At 31.6% G+C, this 14,845-nt stretch overlaps 1 protein-coding gene across 2 annotated transcripts; it reads right to left on the bottom strand.

Annotated features, from left to right (window-relative positions):
• Positions 1 to 185: 185 nt before the first annotated feature.
• On the bottom strand, positions 186 to 14,839 carry LOC108756276 (sphingosine kinase 2-like). 2 transcript variants are annotated; one of them, XM_018499944.1, is made up of 8 exons: positions 13,847 to 13,912; positions 13,399 to 13,751; positions 3,252 to 3,603; positions 2,093 to 2,464; positions 1,378 to 1,622; positions 1,209 to 1,307; positions 556 to 695; positions 186 to 467 (listed from the first exon to the last, which is right to left on the bottom strand). In XM_018499944.1, exons 2-8 carry the CDS (start codon positions 13,745 to 13,747, stop codon positions 279 to 281), a joined length of 1,746 nt encoding a protein of 581 aa, XP_018355446.1. In that variant the 5' UTR covers positions 13,748 to 13,751; positions 13,847 to 13,912; the 3' UTR covers positions 186 to 278. The 2 variants fall into 2 exon arrangements, with proteins under 2 accessions (XP_018355446.1, XP_018355445.1); XM_018499943.1 differs by having other exon boundaries at positions 13,399 to 14,839.
• Between the last annotated feature and the right edge of the window lie 6 nt (positions 14,840 to 14,845).

Here is a 14,845-nt window from a genome sequence, read left to right as displayed (position 1 = left end):
CCTCTTCATTATGAAGAGAAAAAAAGAACTCTCCCTTTTGACTGAGCGCATCGCATGGTAATAGAATGAAGTTTAAACAGCCTACGTAGATTGTCAATTTAAAATTTACAATCCGAAATATCTTTTATAGATAATAATACATATTAACAATTTGGTGTTACTATTTTATAACTAATTTACTCTAAGCTAGCCTAGAATAAATTTTTCTCCTCCAATTATATCCGGATTATTTGATTTTGTTTGATATCACCATTAAATATACATGATTATCGTTTATGTCAGGGTGTCATCACCGATGCTAAGGAAGAGAATATCTCGGCTTGCAGCGGTCCGTAATCAACTTCTTCACCGTCTACGGTTATATGTCCACTCATTCCTTCCATAGGTTCTATTCGAAATGCCTTCACAGGTATCATATCAACGCCAGGGCAAGTCACATGAGTTCCACTACTCAGACCTAATAAAAACTAATAAGCAAATACGATAAGTCACTGTATAATATCACTGTATAACCATACTATTTTCTTTTTCTTTCTGCTTTATAATATAGCTTACTTGAACTAAATTGGCTCGTGATATACCGGCTTTAGCTATTAAAAGCCAAATAATTCCATCAGCTAATGCAGCACGTGGCGCAAAAAAATAGTCCTGTCCCAAATGTGTTTGATATGCTGCATGTACCATTATGAACTCTCCTGAAATTGTAAACATACAATTTATTCTACATATATACACATACACACTATAAAATTCGTTTTTAGTTCTTACACATTATGAAAAATGGCATAAAAATTCTATGAATTTATTTTTCGAATGTAAATATTGCAATTGAAATGTATTGTATTATATTATATATATTTTTTCAATTATGCTCCATTATATTTGGCATTTTATTAAGTGGTACGTGACGTTACTTCGAATTCAACTGGAGTTAAAGGGTTAATAAGTGATGCATTACGCGGCAACCTTTGGCACCATATTATATGACAACAAATACATGTGTCTTTGAACTCGTCTCTCACAAATCTTATAAATTATAAATATTAAAACTAAAGTGTTTGTTTCTCTCGTATATAATTTCTAAATATTTCGGTAAGAACTTTAGTTAAATATATGTATTTAAAAGAAAAGCAAACAAAAAAGAAATTTGTTTAAAATTTTCAAAATTTAAATTATCGATGCAAAACTTCTGTTATTTAAGCAATTACCTTGAATCGTTGTCCAGCAATTTGAGAGCTGCGATGTTAGCGCCGGAAGTGTAGATGATGGCCCATACATAACTTGATTGTTACAGATGTTTTCTGCATCTTAACGAGATACATTTATTAATACTAACGTTATAAAATCAATAAAAGTACATTTAATTTTAATACATACCAATCTCTGTGCTATTATCATCTTCCATACTGTGATAACTCGAGGCGGAACCTGTGCTGAAATAAGTCGACTTCGCTGAGGTTGCGGAATAGAAGCTGTCAAGTCTATGTCTCCTCTCGTTTTCCGTCTCGAGAGCTAGGTTCTCAGTTATCACGTCGTTATCATCGTAGCCGTTCAAATCGTTGGATGATTCACCGAAAGTATTGTAGAAATCTTTTGGTTCTGATTCTGGCTTGGCACAACACCTATGTATATTTTTATTTTTCGTAAAGAAACTCAGTAAATAGCGAAAAGAAACAACATAGTAATAAAATTAAATAATATATTATTTTTTTCGTTTCTCTTTTTTTCATTTTTCTTATTGCGTTTAATATATTTGTGTAAAGTTATCAAAAATATATTCTCAGAGCCAAACAAGTTGTTAAACTCGGTGAATATGCAGTGTGCATATATATTTCAATTTCAATAGACACAACATGCAGCGATATTATTTTTCGAGCAGATTCAGTTTCTCTATATCTTCAAGTATATAAAATAGCTTCAAGAGAATCGATAATAAAACTTTTGTACATACACTCTGAAATCATCTTTGATATCTGGCGCGTGGTACGTTGACAGACAATCACGCTGACTTAATATGTGCCTTAATACGTACAGTTATCTGTCATTACATTCTATTAAAAAATCCGTTATTATCATCACGCAGAATTATTACCTGTCCAATTCGTCGCCATAGCTTCTCGAATGCGACAATATATTCTCCGCGACATAGTCCTTGTGATATATATTGCCGTTTTCCATATTTTCTGTCGTGGGAACCTTGTTGCAAGGTAAATATGACACTTTGCCTTTATATGTTCTCAATCCTATTAGACGCGCTACGCTCCATACGGTAAATCTTTGGCCCCCGATGGCGCGAAGTCGTTCACTTTCGATGTCAATGTCAGCCAATAGACCCCAGCCCACCGACAGAAACGAGAAAAGAATTTGATTTCTAGTTTCTACGCGCACAATATCCATCGACGTCTTTTTACATTTGACCGCCGATAGTGCGCTGATAAGCAAAGGATTGTGATCGTACGGTTCTCTGAAACATTATTTTATTCTTAAATTACACGTTTTTAGCAATAACTTTATCTCAACAGACAGAAAGACAGAACGCAACCAAATCTCTGCCTTACGATAATTAACACAAAGAGAGAGAGAGAGAGAGAGAGAGAGAGAGAGGAAGGTTCAAAGTTTTTTTTATCTACAATTTAGAACTTTAGAAATTTTTGCTTCGAGTTGTGCCAAATGATCCGTTGCGGTCAAAGATTAAATAAACGAGACATTTTTTTTTATTATAAAACAAATAATCCTAATACATATGTATATATGTATATATGTATATATGTATATATGTATATATGTATATAGAGCGATAAGTTGGAATAATAACACTAGCTTGATTAAATTTATACTTTTTGGATTATTGCCTGAATGAACTTTAGTATTTCCCGTTATACAATAGATATACATATTTAGATATACATTGAATTTCAATTCAACAAAAAATACATAAAAATAGCTAAATTTGTCAAAACAATTTTTTCTCGCAGACTAATGTCATTCCATTTTTCTCATTCAATTCTATTCTTTCGAAAACTTTACCGATATGTATTTATATGGATTATGAAATATAAATATATAAATATATAGAATGTAAATAAACGAAACAGGAATATATAAAATATATAGAATGTAAATAAACGAAACAGGAATATCATTGGTATAAATATTTTATCACATGTCAACATCCAAGATTAATTCTACTAAAATGCAATTTTGTGATAAAAAAAAAATGATAATTAGGCTGCAACAAGAGATGAACTTACTTCTTAGCGTGAGCAATGGACTTTGCCAAACCATTGCCGGAGCCGCACGGTATCACCCCAAGCGGTAATTCGCGCAGAGCTTTCTCCCAATCGGGCCTTTGGAAGATTCCGTTCACTACCTCGAAGACGATTCCATCACCACCGACCATCAACAGACCGCTCCACTGATAAATATCTCTTGTGCGCACGAACTCACGGGCGTAATTAGAACATTTGGTAATGTGAATCTCGTAAGATCTCTCCGCTTCCGACAAGATTGGATGGATCCTCTTTTGGAAGGTATCTCTGCCTCTGCCAGGTCCTGATTTCGGGTTCACCAACACCAGAAGTTTCCGATTCTCACCCGGACACGCTGAAACATTAACGAAAGCGAATGCAAGAGAGTTATATTGTCTCGGAATCTCTTATTATTGTAATTTCGTTGTTATATGAAAAACGCGATTTCATGTTTTTGGCACGAAAAAATGTTTTTGGGTCGAAAAATCATTCTCGGATAAATAATTTCAATAAAATATACGAGACGTGTGCATACTACACTTTTTAAAATAATGCAATTCCAAGTCTTCTTCAGACAAGATACTTTCGAAAAGTAAAATTTCTATTCTCAACGGATTCCTTAGCATATCCGCTGATCCTTATCGTTTATTATTTCCGGAGAAAACATAAATTCTTATCACAAGAGCATCAAGCATTCAGTATTCAGGATGCATCGCGTTATTCTTTATTACTTTGAAAAAGTTATGTTTTTTTCACGAAAAAGCGAAGAGTCGGCCGAGACAAAGAAATTTTCAGTATGTGAAACAGCTGTATCTCTCATTCTCATCGACACGCAAGCATTTAAATTTAGCAATTTAAAAATCTATTAATTATACACGATATTTTTTTGAAGCCTGAATAAACTAAGTATTTTTCAATTTTAATGGACTTTTGATGGCGAAAATGGATCCGGCGACCAAATTGCTGTCACGTCAAGTTTTTAAGAAAATTGAAATTAAATGTGCCAAAATTGTCGTTTTTGGTCATATTTACCATTTATTTGCAACCAAATATTTTTTTTCAATTTATATTACTTTAAAGTGCTATCTTTTATTTATAATATGAATTTCTTACGATTTTTTTCATATGCATAATTAGCACATTATAAATCATCAAATTAAATAATTATCTATTTAATTTAATTATTTAAATCTCATAATAGTTAATTTCGCTACTGAAAAGTTTCGTTTTCAGCAAACAAGTCCACATTGAAAAACATACTATTCAAGTCCTGTTTCGATATATTCACAATCGCGTTAAGGACTTAATGTTCGTAACACATTTTTGTCACTCATAGAGACTCATATATTCGCTTTGTAGACATATGTACTTTGATAACTGACTTGACACCAAATAAGTAATAGCTTAATCATGATTGCATAATAGGTAGCAGTTGTATCTTCCATGTGCGACTATGACATATAAAAAAGTATAAATAGTTATCTTTTCTGATGAAATACAAGAAAAGCATTACGTGTACCAAAAAATCAACGCCATATTAATTTGATTATGCATATATTTAACAATATGTTTAAATAAATAATATTACGTAAGTTATAAAAAAAGTAAGTAATAAAAATAAATGCACCCTGCAAGCTTGATCCAACTGCTAATTCATTATTAAAATTTATTATTACAATAAATTTCTATATCGCAATGTAATTTTTTATGAATCTCTTAAATACTTTAAGTACTTATATAAAAACATTGAGATTTTTGTCATTATTTTACATTTACAATACATTTCTATACCTTTTAATTAGAGCAGATAAAAAAATACTATTTGTTGAAATAATTTTTTATCCGATGATAAAACGTCGTTAAATTTTTTATATTACTTTTTAATGCCGAATAACCTGCAATTTTTTCATAATTTTTTTATTATTTGGAAATATCAGTCATACCTCCTCTCGTATACCTCTTTAATATTTAAAAATCGAAAATTCCTTATAATACACAAGTTAGAAAAAACTTATACCTACCTTTATATCTACTTTTATAATTATCATTTATTTACTTGCAATAACAGATAATTAGATAATTGCAATCTAATATTAAATAGCCTGTAACGCTCAATGTCACAGAGCGTTATTGTTCAACATCAGTAATAATAAGATAAATGATAATATACAATATTTTTTTTCAATGTCGAGATAAGAAAAATATAATGGCACAAGATCAGCGCTAAAAGCATTATCAACAACTGTATTAATGAAAATAATAAAAACAAAACATCAAAGGATGTTTGTGCAAGAGTTACTTGGAAAATATTAGACCAAGTGCGTTTTATTGATAGAGTCGCATAAGACTCTTCTTTGAGTAATTACATGAATATATTAAAGATTGATAAGATTATGCGAACAGGTCCATAATTTACAATTTATCAATAAAATTAAACAACATTTCAAATCAACTGAACAGGATGAAAGGAATTTTAGATTAGGCAAGTTATCTGCGTAATGGAAAACTTGCTTGCCAATCTCGTTTCGCATCTTTCCTCGTGAGAGCATCAACTGACAATATACCATACCATAATTCGCAACTGCTTAAAAAAGAATAAGAAAAAAGAAGGATACGCGTACGTTGATCTAGCCGAGCCTTTCCATTTTTAAATCGAAGTTACTTAAGGCATCGCGCAAAAACTCAAGAAGACAAGAGACTCATGGAAATCTTGTCGCTTTCTGGAATATGTGTGTATAGAGAATAGAGAAACGCATAGAGAAACGCATCAACTGTCGGCTTTCTCGTAAAACTCTCCCAACGATAGTCCGCTTAGAAAGGTGCTTATTGTTTTTCAATTCCATATCAGCGTTTACCATAAATAATGTGTTACGTAACCACAAGCATAATGTAATTTGCATCGCGGCGACTTGTTACGAGCACGCAATCCTTTCCCACCATTTCCGCGTTCGAAGTAATAACAAGTGCGTACAAATGACAAGATAAATAGACTAATACTTTCGATACTGCCGACGTCAGTGCATATTTGATTAAAGATATGACGCTATTATGAACAGCGATTACAATATGATACGAAAAAAGAAGTATAAACTTATAACACTTGTTAATTAAGCTTGTACGTAAATGATGGTTTTGTGACCTTCAGGAATGATCAAAAATAAGATAAAGTATAGATTATCGCTAAAGAATAAGATATGACAAATTTGTGTTATATCTTATTTTGTTTGTGTGATATATAAATTTATCTATCAATAAACATAGATGTTTAAAAAAAATAATTTTCTGTACAATTTTCTGATCTGCGCGTCTAAGGCTCGATCGCACCATCATTTCTTTGATTTCAAGCGAAGCTTAAAGAGTTCTCTTTCTTTTTTAAAAGCCGATAGACAGAAAGGGATATTTTAAAAATTATTTTTATAATATCAATTTTTGTCGATTATTTATCATTATGGCATGAATTCATCGTGTATTGAGTTATTAACCGCATTCTCTTAAAAGTATTTGTATTCTTTTTTAAGTAAAACTTCATTCAAAAGTTCATTAATTAAAATTTTATATATATAAAATTATGTTAATAAGAATTGTCAATAAAAAATTATGTTCTAAAAATTTTATTTTATTATATATCTACATTCAACGCATAAAAAATTATACACATGTACTCTTTTCTTGTAATTCAGATACGATAATCGTAATCATATATCAAGTGGCAATCAATGGACGCGTATTCAGCGTACTCAACAGTTAAGTAAGAGCTACTATTGTTGTATTCTTTTAGATCATCCAATCAGCATTTTAGATTTAAAAGAATACATCAATAGCAGCGAGCGTTCTCAACTGTTGAATCTGCTGAACGCAGCCAATGTCTCCGATATAAATACTTGATGGATGATTTTCGCATATTATTATACTTTCTTCAAATAGACAAGATCGTTAGATTTATAACATTAGTACACTCGATGCTCGAATGCTACCTAATAGGCAAAGATACCGGACTTTGCTGTTACCATTTAAACATTATTACCGCAATGGATTTCTCAAGTTCGAACGTAAATAAAACGGCATACCGGACTTTCCTCTTTGTACTTGAAAATGACGTTTATGTACAATAATGCTGAATCGTGTTCGCGCGAACGCATGCATGTGTACATCGTGGAAAGATTTCAATCAGATATCGATGTTGAAATCATGCAACGTATGCCAAAAGAAAGATTGGAAAAACTATAAACCTGGAAGCTGCATTTCGCAATCGAGACACTTTCATGCATACCGCGATAATGTTATGACACAATTGTGTCCGCAATCGAGCAAAAGTCAATGTCACAAAAATATAACGTCTCACGTATACATATCGTATTTGTATTATACAATAGGAAGTTTTTGCAATACCGTTTATCCGGGTACAATGAATGCTAAGGTCAAGTTTTCTTCTTAACAATTAATTAAGATAACGTAACTTTAGCGTTCATCATATCTGGATTCACGTTACTGCAAAAACTCCTTAATAAAACATAGAAATCAGTAAGATATCGTAATTGCAGACATAAAATGGACGTATTACTCAACTTTGAATTAGTTGACGATTTTGAATGATTATCTGATGATATTTATAAAGAAATATTGGTAAAAACAAATATTTATAAAGAAACTAAAATAACTAATCATGATTTTTATGGTGTTAAATTATTTATCTCAGAGTTGAAAAAATTTCACATTTTTTAAATAAAGTTCATGCCAGTGGAGAAAATCAGTATTTTTCCGGAAAAAAATCGATAAAAATTGATTTTTGTATTAAAAATGATAAAATAAATTAAAAAATCTTTTTTAGTATTTCTTTTCTTTTTTAGTATTTATATCTTTTTTACTATTCTAATTTACAAGCAGTCCAGATCTACATTTGTAAAAAGTTTCAATTCTGTTACTACTATATTTTTGTTATTAAGAATTAATATAAAATTCAGTAACTTAATTTTTATATCTTTATTTATAATTTTATTTAGCACTTCGTTTATAGAAAGTTATTGTTTTTAAAAATGTATTTTACATATTCATCATCATTATCGATAGTACAATGATTTATATCAGGTCTTGGATTCCTGCCAAGATAACAATCATGATCAGGCATTGCTCTCTAATTTCCTTAACAGTTTTAATAATATTTTTCGATAGCATTTTTAGTAGCATTTTTAATTTTTACAGGGGTAAGTTACTAATTCACTTTACATATTACTTTGATTTAAAAACTTTATTATCATAAGGTTTCGTTTTTCTTTAAATCATAATAATTAATATGATTCAGTAATTAAAAAGATATCATTTTGCATAAAGTTATATAATTACATTTTAGTGTTAAATATTAATCACTTTTATAATTTTTGCCAATTTATTTTAAAATACGAGAGAGAAAAACATTTTAAAACATAAAACGATTAACATAATTTTTCAATCCTCTACACTTTTTCGATCAATCTTGTTTACTTGTAATTTTTTTACACTTAATATGCAAATATGCGAGATAATAATTAACGAATGTCCATATACAATTAGTTGAAATCAGACTAGATAAAACTTAAGAATAATACATCGAAACTATTAGCATTTTGCACATTAGATATGTACATATAAATAAATCTATTTAGAACCATCTAAGCGAAAGCTTATCACTGATTGATTTAATTCCCTAAAAAAATTTCAATGTTAATAATCGAAAGATAATACTTTTTCAATGTTATTTTGCCATAAATTCTAAATCAAGACAATCTTCTCATTAATTATCATTAAAGAAATTGATTTTAAACTAAGTTAAAACATGTATCGTTTCGTTGATAAAAGAGTATAAATAAATTTCAAAATTAGCAACTTTTCAGTAAAACATTTTTTAAATGGAATGTTTTAATTAGAATAGTGAATACGCAAAATTTCACTTTCTTTCCATGTTACTTTCAATTGTAATGTATTCTTCAAAACTTACGAGTTTTCAAATTACGAATGCTGCAACTCTAGTACAATATAATACAAATTTGACTCGTAATCAGAGTTGTAACACTTTTCCATATAAACAAACACTTGTTTGAGAACTACAACTATCGTTTTTCCATGAAAATACGTAAATCTTTTAAGCCAATTTTCACTATCTAAAAAATGCTAATTTTTTACTTATGTTACTTTTTTTTCTGTCGACGGAGCGATATGCTAAAATCAGTATTATACAGAGCTGGGAAGCGTTACTTTTTATAATAAACAATTTGATAATGACGTTGCAATTTTTTATAACTAAACACTAAGATTATGCTAAGATTGCAAAGATCGATTTGTCTAACCTTAGCATAACTTTAGTTATAAAAAATTGCAACGTCATGTTTATTATAAAAAATAATGAAAAAGTAATGGAAAAAGTAATATTTCCAAACTTTGAACTATTTATAATACACTGAGAAAAAATGTACTAAATTTTAATAAATAATTATTTGACTCTCTAGTACTTAACACATTTACTTACTATAAATAAAACGCTTATTAAATAAAAAAAATGAATTAAATCAAATTAATAATTTATGTAACCAGATAAATGTATGACATTTAAGTAAATATTCAGCTAATATACTATTCAAATATTTATTAAAATTTAATACATTTTTCTGTCAGTTATATAAATCTTCAAGTGTCAGTTATATAAATCTTCATGCTCAAAAACCTTCAAGTTTTATTTTGCAAATGTCTTTCTAAAAATTTTTTACAATAATTAAAAAGTCATATATAATACATATATAATAATTAGAAATTTACGAGTCATAGCTGTGCCCTGAGAAAAAATGTATTTTATATATAATTATAATTATATATAAAATAATTCATATACATAGATAACATTTTTTTTCGGGAGCTCATTTCATGCTCACCGAACAATGTCATTTCATTTTTAAGAATCCAATAATTTTTTCACGTTTCGGAAAAAAGTTTCTAAAAAAGGCTCTAAAGTCGCTTTACGAGAAAAGACATCTTATATTTTACAAAATTTCAGTACCATGAAATTCTTAAGAACTATCACATTGTGAAAAATATGTATTATCTTATTTCCCACTCTTATTTCATCATTTCTACAAAATTTTGAAACTGATTATGAAACGTCACTTATTCATACAGAGATTGAAAAAAACACACACATATAAGCACGTGTTCCTTATATCTTCATTGCTAAAACTTAAATCACGAGATCACATGGTCTATGCGTAATGACTTTACTAGGAATTACAGATTACATAAGGAGTTATGAAAACGCATGATCTCCAGGAACTAATCACTAAAATATAGTATGTTGTACTGTGTAAGTGTGCGTTGTAGCCCATATGCAATTGGCATTTGCACACAAAAGTACTACACGGAGAGAGCATAAGGGATCATTACGTACTCGATATAGATGCACCAGACAGCCTCTGATGCAAGAAAAGAATCAAATATTAAAAAAAAAAGCTTCAAACCAAAGTTACTTCCGCACTTCTGTGAAAGGGAATCCCTAAATATACGATATTATCAATACTATCGCTTTGCCATATTCTCGGAACAAAAATTAAATTATTTCATTTCCGACATTCCAATTATTATTATGGAATTTTCAAACGAAACTATTTATGAAAAATCGAAATCAATTTTACTTCATTACACGGAAAAAATAACTTTGCTGAAATATTGAAAAATTTAGGCAAATAAAGATTTAAACATAATTTTATTGGACCATTAAAATAATTATGTAGAGCGCTCAAAATATAATGAGCAATGCTGCAAAAAGTTTTGACATTTTAGGAATATAGCGTATATAATTATTTTGATAATCCAATAAAATCCTTTTCAAATTCGTATCTAGCTAAATTTTTATAACCGATTGCTATCGAAGATTGTTATATATTCTTAGCAAAAAAGTTTCTTTCATATATAATACTTTTGTTTATCTGAAGCATATTTGGATTTCTACCTGGATAGTCCTAAGTGCTCCCCGGATGTCATATTATTTTTGTTTATCGAACATTAAACAAGGATAACATAACACCTGAGGAATGGAAATCAGAACGCCTCTGAGTGAGTGATAAAAGAAAAATATCAAAAAAGAAAAAATTTATAGCTTTATAGCTAAAAGTATGCGAAAAAATAAAAACAAATTTTAATTTTTCGGCTTCTTGACATTGATTTAAAAAAATTTTATATTATTTTTATTTATTTCCACTAAATAATCTTTAGAACTCTAGCAATAGAATCTTTCTTCATATCTGCCCAGATAGCACAGAGAGTTCAAAAAGAATTGAAAAAGAATTGAAAAAGAAATTCAGTTGTTATGTCATTAATTTAGAATTCATTTTCAGACAAAAAGAATTCTTTTTCTGAACAATTCTGAAAAGAATTCTTTTTGCATCTGAAAATGAATTTGAAAATAATGGCATAACAACTGAATCCTTTTTAAATTCTTTTACATACGAGTGAATTCTTCTTTTTCTATCTGGGTGGCTTATTATTAATAAGAAAACACGCTGTATCACAGTCATGCCTACTCCGATTACTAGAAATGCGCAAGTCTGAATGAGATATATAATGACATATATAATTTTAAAGCAATCATAAAAAAGAAGATAATGACCTATGTGCGCATACATGCAATATAACATATTTTATGACATAACACAAAAACGAATAATCGTAGATCGGATATTAATTATAATATTCATAGTCGGTTTTTACATTTAAGATCGTCTTAAATACATACCGAGAAAAAAATAATTTATTGACTAAATTAATTTAATTCGTCATTATTTCTTTCGTTATAGAGAATGTATATGTTTAAGTCATATATAATATATTTGTTTTAAATATGTATAGTCTTATAAAAGAAATAAAGACAAAGTAAATTAATTTTTAGTCCAGCAAATAATTTTTTTTTCTCGGTATGTATTTATGATTTTGAATGTAAGAATCGATTATGAATATGCGACCTATATTTATATCCAGTTACGATTGCTCGTTTTTGTGTTATGTCATAAAACAATAGCATAAATGCACGAAGGTTAAATAAACAACTTTTTTTCTCAGTGTAGCCTTCCTTCTATTTTAAACAAATTACAGACATTGTATTTACATTTTAAAATATAACTTAGATTTTTAAATAAATAATGAATGAATTTAAATAAATAAAGAATTAATTATGAATAATAGCCATAATTCATAAACGAAACTATTGAAGTTTCGTAACACAGATAACTATGTGGGATTATAGATAACATTAATTTCCTGATATAGATTCGATTATCCTACATACGTTCGAGTAGTATATAATTCCATAAATATCAGAATTGAATATGTATATGTATTATATATCTTGGTGTAAGGCATGTTTCATCATTCTGTAAAATGTTTCAAGTTAAAACGTTCGATAAATAAAGCCGTTGTAAAATTAGAAAAAAAAATTAATGGGTATCATTTGATAGACAACAAAATAATATTTTGCAATCAGCTATAATTGCTGCTTACAATTTGATTTCGTAAATCAAATTTGATGTAATAAATTAATATCTGTTTAATCTATTTTTACTCTTTTTTAAACCCGGTTGTTCCACCTTTTGGTAAATTTTACCTGTCAGATAAATCTGACAATCCGCGCATATGATTGGGAAATCTTGCTACTTACCTAAGGTAAAATTTACCAAAAGGTGGAACAACCGGCCCTTAGACGTGCAGCCAGATGTACCATTGAATGCCGTTATTGTTGTTATATTCCGACTCTATGAAAGATCAATTTGCAAAGAAAAACACAGAAATTGATCTAGAAAAAAGAAAGATATTACCATCGATAAAATATTTTATCACTCGTATCGACAATTTTATTTATCTAGAGCCGTAATTTCTTATTATCAACTGGATTACGATTAGCGCTACATTTCAATCAATCAGAATAAAACAGCCACCGATTGTTTTACGCTGATTAAGTTAAAAAAGTAATCGCGAATAACAATCGGCAATCGCTTATACGATTACGGCTTAACGTAGAACACAGAATCGTATGAAATACGTTGTTAATCAATGCATTATTTTTGCTCCGTGTCCAATCGATCAATGATCAGAGAATCTCCAGTGAAAAACAATATAATCGAGACGGATCCTAACTCACCCCCGACCAAAGTCTCCAAGTTGCCGTGGCTGGGACTCATAAGGTTTTTCGGCACCGGCACGTTGGCGACCAGGCATTTGATCGCTAATCGCCACCTGCTGGCCTCCCGCAAATTATCCTCGTACTTGTCGAAGCTGCGGAAGCGCAAAGTAATTGTGGTACGTTCGCGCCTCAGCGTGACCTTCATGCGCGTTTTTTTCAACGTGTACGCGTATATGTAGAGGTACGCCGACGTGTCGAGCTCGTCGCACTGCTGGTAGAGCTCGGCCGATTCCACCAGCTTCATCTGCGACTTGGACGCGCCCGGTCGGCAGGCGCAGCTGCCCGCGTTCCTGCGCTTCGACCGCATGCATCTGCAACCGATGATGTCACCTAAGGCGATCGTCTCGATCTTCGTCGCGCCATTGTGCTCCTTTTGCAAGCTCAGACCCTTCTCCGTCAGCTTCACCTTGTAATACGTGTTCCGTTTCGACGTCACGTAGAAGATCTCCTCGAGGACGGCGCTCGAGGTCCCTTGTACGCTGTCCTCCATGGGCCAGTGCTTCCGTTCCACCATTTGTCCGGGGAGCGCACAAGTTCGGAGACTTAGAACTTATTGTTAGAGAAAAAGACAAAAGTATCACCAATCCGAAATCACAGCGGCAATATCTTGTCTTTCTCGCTTTTATCAGTCAAGTGTTATCGCGTCCGGTCGGTCGGGTCGTCGCGACCGATTCTTCGCCGTTCTTCTCTGCACGCCCGCTGATTTCTTATTCGCGCGCGCATACGGCGATCGATTGAGCGACGATCGCATTTAAATCCTAAGGAAGGAAAACGAGCGGCGAATTGCCGTAAACAAACAAGATGCCACGGGCAGAATTATTTCCACGTAGATATGTTTATGTAGAACGTGTTGCGAAACCGTGCGCGTTCGCGTACACGATAACGTAATCAACGTGTAATGTAGTAACGAGAAATCGGTCAGCCGGCGTTTTAGCGTATAGATAGTACTCGTGGCGGTTAGCACGTGCAGGAACGAGCGGACGGACGGACGGACGTAGACAAACCTCCTAAACGACCTATCGTCGAGGCATATCGCGTCTCCGGCCCGACGAAGCTCGGAGGAACGCTCCGAAACGAACGGCCTCCCCGAATGTTGCCCACCGTGTCCTCCGCCGCTGGAAAAGTGCTGAATTTTTCCGATATCAAGAAATCACAGACATCGTCGACGATGATCTTCTCGTAACCACCATGCACACCTGCTTAAATCGCGAACTCGAGTAAAGGCCCGCTCTCCGGCGGAGACTACTTATCAGTCACTGCTCGAACCGACGCGCGCCAGCGACCCGCAAACGGCACTCCAAGTGACGTCGACCGATGTTATTCGAATACACGGGTGTTCACGAAGCGACAATGCCGAAAGACGATTCCATACCGCTCAGGCCCGTATTTATCGGGGCTGCTAACC

The sequence above is a fragment of the Trachymyrmex septentrionalis genome, unplaced genomic scaffold, assembly GCF_001594115.1.
Source record: "Trachymyrmex septentrionalis isolate Tsep2-gDNA-1 unplaced genomic scaffold, Tsep1.0 scaffold97, whole genome shotgun sequence".
In the NCBI taxonomy this organism is placed as follows: domain Eukaryota; kingdom Metazoa; phylum Arthropoda; class Insecta; order Hymenoptera; family Formicidae; genus Trachymyrmex; species Trachymyrmex septentrionalis.
This window is presented reverse-complemented; position numbering and strand designations above follow the sequence as displayed.